The 4,625-nt window shown below is 37.1% G+C and overlaps 1 protein-coding gene across 1 annotated transcript; it reads right to left on the bottom strand.

Moving 5' to 3' along the window:
- Positions 1-1,126: 1,126 nt before the first annotated feature.
- Positions 1,127-4,031, bottom strand: LOC145230265 (E3 ubiquitin-protein ligase MIB2-like). Its single transcript, XM_080095656.1, has 8 exons — positions 3,901-4,031; positions 3,416-3,568; positions 3,036-3,187; positions 2,662-2,813; positions 2,340-2,526; positions 2,074-2,193; positions 1,619-1,716; positions 1,127-1,477 (listed from the first exon to the last, which is right to left on the bottom strand). The coding sequence occupies exons 1-8, from the start codon at positions 3,975-3,977 to the stop codon at positions 1,310-1,312; spliced, it is 1,107 nt and encodes a 368-aa protein (XP_079951782.1). The 5' UTR covers positions 3,978-4,031; the 3' UTR covers positions 1,127-1,309.
- Positions 4,032-4,625: the final 594 nt, after the last annotated feature.

Here is a 4,625-nt window from a genome sequence, read left to right on the forward strand (position 1 = left end):
ACAATCACAACCACGTAGTAATATTATACAGGGTAGATGCATAAATCCGACCATACAAGCCCAGCTTTGTCGTTTGCTTGCTCTTAAAGCACCAAACTCAATGCAAGCATCCGACAAGCGTGTAGCGTTAATCAAGCGTGACGGAAACAATAGCTGGACTGTCATATGAGTATACTATTGTTTAATTGTAAAATCTATAGAAGCTGGGCAGGCTACAAGCTAACAGGCCTTAAATTGAAAACAATAAAGTCAAACCGATTGAGGTGACGATCGTGTACATATCTAGTCTGAAAAACAGTGATTCCTATTTCCTGAATGCTAGATAATTTCATGCTTTGCCATATCTAACAAACACAACATGCATTTTTACAAGTTTCTCTTAAATCCGATTTTAATTTACAGGTTATAACTTATAACTAATATTTTTTGGCACAACTTATGACCACAACAATGGTTTGACGTTAAATATCAATACTTCATTTGAGCGACTGTACATTTTTGGCACCTGCACATTATGACTTGCACATTTCGGCACCTGCACATTTTCAAAAAATGTGCGCACATTTTGACCTGCACATTTTGGCACCTGCACATTTTCAAAGAATGTGCGCACATTTTGACCTGCACATTTTGGCACCTGCACATTTTCGAAAAATGTGCGCACATTTTGACCTGCACATTTTGGCACCTGCACATTTTGACCTGCACATTTTGTCACCTGCACATTTTCGAAAAATGTGCGCACATTTCGACCTGCACATTTTCGAGCACATTGTGCAAAAAACGCTCGCATGCCCGTCTCACAATCTGGTCGTGACCTCGTTTATTAAGCAGAAAAGCATTTCCGTGGTGTGACTGAAATATTTTTAAAACATACATTTTATGATGTACAAATTAAAATTTGGAAATATCCCATGATACAAAACTTATGGGCCTGAATATATTAAAGCCCGCTGCTAATATTTTAACCCGTTTTAGTGTTTTTTTAGTGGTAGAAACTAGTTATTGACAGGTCTTAATACCAGCGGGTAGGCTACCGTTTTTTGCAGTAAGTTTTTCCAAAATTGCTTTTTTGCCTACGCTCCTTACAAAAATTAAATAGATTAAAAGCGTTCTACTCGCATAATGACAGTATTTACGTATTTGTGGTGCAACACAAAAATCTCGGTATACAGTAGACGATTTTTATCACTCGGATTAGAAAAACACAAGCTAAAAGCTAACAGATCATATAGTATAGAATCTAACAGCGGGCAAATAGGTTGGACAAGAGACAAGGTGGCACATACACTTTTAACATTCATGCGGTTTACATGTAAAGTTTAATCTTTGCAGTAATTGCATTTCTGCAGATATGACACTGCTTCAATTTTTCCGCACAGTCTGTACAAGTGCTGTGTCCACATGGAGTAAAAACCGTGTCTTTGTTGGCGTCCAAGCAAATTCCGCATTGCTGCAGTTCCTTTATTTCTTCCAGCTTACAAAAAAGTCAGCAACACAAATTTAACATGTAAACAGAGTCAGTATTACAATTTTAAAAAATTGACTAAATTATAGCTTGATTTTGCCAAAGTTTAAACATGCAGGGACCCAAACAGCATTAACAACAGTTTGTTACCTGGCGTGCAAGCTTTGTATATTCTTCCTCATGTGGCAAAGATTTTGCTGATATGATTTGTCGGCACGACAGGCACTTCTTTATACGAACACTACAAGCTGTGGTTTTTTAAAAAAGTTGAAGTAATGTAGTAATCTAGTTGTTTGGTACTAGTTGTATTTGTAATGAGGTCAAAACCGCTCTTTACTATCACAACGGAATGCTATGTGGTCTCATCGGTGATTTGATTAATTATCAATTGCAGCGTGATTTGATATCAATTGCGGTTTTATGAATTTGTTTAATTGTTTGTGATTCCCAAATCGAAATAAGTTTAAAATGGTAAACTTCTGGGGGTATTTTTTCGGTTATTGTCAAGAAACCCATTGCAACAAGTATTTCTTGTAGTTACCTTACAATAAGCTGTCAAATATGTACACAGTAAAGAGTAAACAATGCAGCAACAAAACACTTACGTTGGCACATAATCCGATGACCGCAAGGTTTAAACACGACAATGGCCTTGGCTTCTTCACAAAACAAGCATGTTTCGCTTGTTTCAACAAAAGACGGTAGAGTTTTCAAAATGGTTGTTTCTGTTTATTACAAGACATATCAAAAATTTGAACATTTTTACAAACACCCTATTTTTATGACTCTATATGTTATGATAGTACTTAGTACTAATCCATCACTGTGTTTCTTCAGGAAAAAGATCTGCAATACAAAAGCAAACAATTACCATTCTTCTGCTTTGATTTATGAACGGAATTTGGTTCTTTACGGTCCTCGTGTATTTTTTCCAACATAGCCTGATGAAACGACCAAGTTTTTTGACAAATATTTAGGCCCAAATCTTCCAAATCGTATTCCACAAGGATTTCACCGTTTGTAGTGATTCGACTGACTTTTCCTGGCTGGTTGATAAGCTGGGATTATAACAAACAAATAAGTCAATTAGTAACACAACATTTGGTCACACTTAGCTCAATGTATTTGTTATTACCAGAATGCAATCGCTAAACCATAAGCGTATTACTACTTTTTCCGTTGTTGTTTTTTACCTTGCTGATCTCTATGTTCCAGCTGCCAGGCGCCATCATATCTTTCAATAGATCAGCAGGCAAAGTAATGTGGACTTTGTCCCCAATTTCAATGCTAGTTAATTCCAGCGAAACCGGTGTTTCTCCAATAGAACCCAAAGTCATTTCATCACCTGATGTTTGGCAAAACGTAACACTAACCGATAAAGAAGTTAATTAAAAACTACAAAGTATATTCATAAGTGTCAAACCATATATTAGTTGATTCATCCCATGCAAACACGGTAAAAAAGCAGTCAAAAGTCGAATCGATCGCTTGTGACATGATACAACTTTTCTATTCATTTTAACATCAAATAAATACAAACCACACATGCGCATATGTATTTTCCTACCTACAAGTGGCAGATGGTCAGGATAGTATGGGTCTCCATACGCAGACAAGAGACATTGCAAATCAACTTTTCCGTCTTTGCCCACACGATACCGTGCGATCTTTCCATTTCTCCATTTTACTCGAACCGAATTTCGATTTACATCATCAGATCTGCGGTCGAAATTTTCAGTGTTAAAGTTAATAATATGATAATTAATTGTTATTAGTGATAATTTTTGCCAGTTTTTCGGCCTGTTTTATTGAAATGCATCACAAACCTAAATTTACCTCTTTTCCCAAGTTAGAACAACTTAAAAGAGAGTTAGAATTAAAGCAGCTTGGCACAAAGTATAAGAAAGCATTAACGCATCTGGGCACAAAGTATAAGGTGTCACTCACAGTTTGTTATTGTTTTGTAAGACCATCCCTTCCGCTTCATCTCCATGGTCCTGTTCGCCGTATATCCAATCTTTTCCGCGTACCACTTTTGCTCCAAAGTACATTCCACGACTTTGCACCACTTTTGAATTGTACCTCGGGGGAGCCAAGATGCTGTTAAAATAATTTACATCTGTTCTCATGCAAGAAGGTTTCTAGTGTTATCGTGAAATGAAATATGTTCAGTTTTCTGCTTTAACTCGAGGTTGTTTTAACATATATTTAGTGGTGGGATTAAGCTGGTTTGCACCGGTTCTATAGAGCCGTCTCACTAATTTTTATGAGGTCAGCGAACCGGTTAGAATTACTGATTACTGTCAATGGACTTTTTGTAATAGAACCGGCTGAAAAATATGACTTTATGATAGAACCTGCTGACAAAAAAATTGAATCCCACCACAGCACATATTTGTTTGTTTTTGTAAATATTTCCTACGCCGACTTACCCAGCTTCATTTGAACCCACTTCAGCATTATTTGTTCGGTAAAACCGGTGATGAACATTATGATGGTCATATAACATGAAGTGCACAGATTGATTCCGACGCACTCGGCACACTCCCACCTTATTCCGCGTATAAACTGTCCAGGGCCGCAACCCATACAATATATTTTTTCTTGCCACAATCCTAAAAAACTTTGACTCCTAAGTTATACACATATTACCAAAGTAAAACAGATATCAGGTCAGTATTTCCGGAATAAAAATAAACTGCAGTCCATAGAAAGGTCCAATTTGCACACTTTAAATCTGCGAAAAAAACCGCTGCCACATGACGAATTATGGGATTTGCGTTTTTTTAAATCATTCATAGAAAAGAATCATTCTTAGAAGTAGAAAGAAAAAATGCGTTGAGGTATACATCTTAAAACCAAATACTGACCTGTTGGTGCGCTATCCAGCAGCAACAAGTCATAAGATCCATGCATTCCGGTCCTGTATGTATTATTTTTACCATTATCCCAAGTTACGTCAATGGATTTGTCTTTCATGTAGCCCTCTATGTCCGTGACGGTTCCTACCATTCCCTCTCCTCCATCCTAAAGAAAACATAAAAACACATTGAGGCGTCAGGGTCGCGATTTGTTTCGCTTCGTAAAACCTGGAGATCCCTCTTCTTTTTATAGTTCGCTCTTGTGGTCGTATAAAACGAACCATGGATTTGGAGAA

The sequence above is a fragment of the Phallusia mammillata genome, chromosome 5, assembly GCF_965637545.1.
Source record: "Phallusia mammillata chromosome 5, kaPhaMamm4.hap1.1, whole genome shotgun sequence".
NCBI classification, from domain to species: domain Eukaryota; kingdom Metazoa; phylum Chordata; class Ascidiacea; order Phlebobranchia; family Ascidiidae; genus Phallusia; species Phallusia mammillata.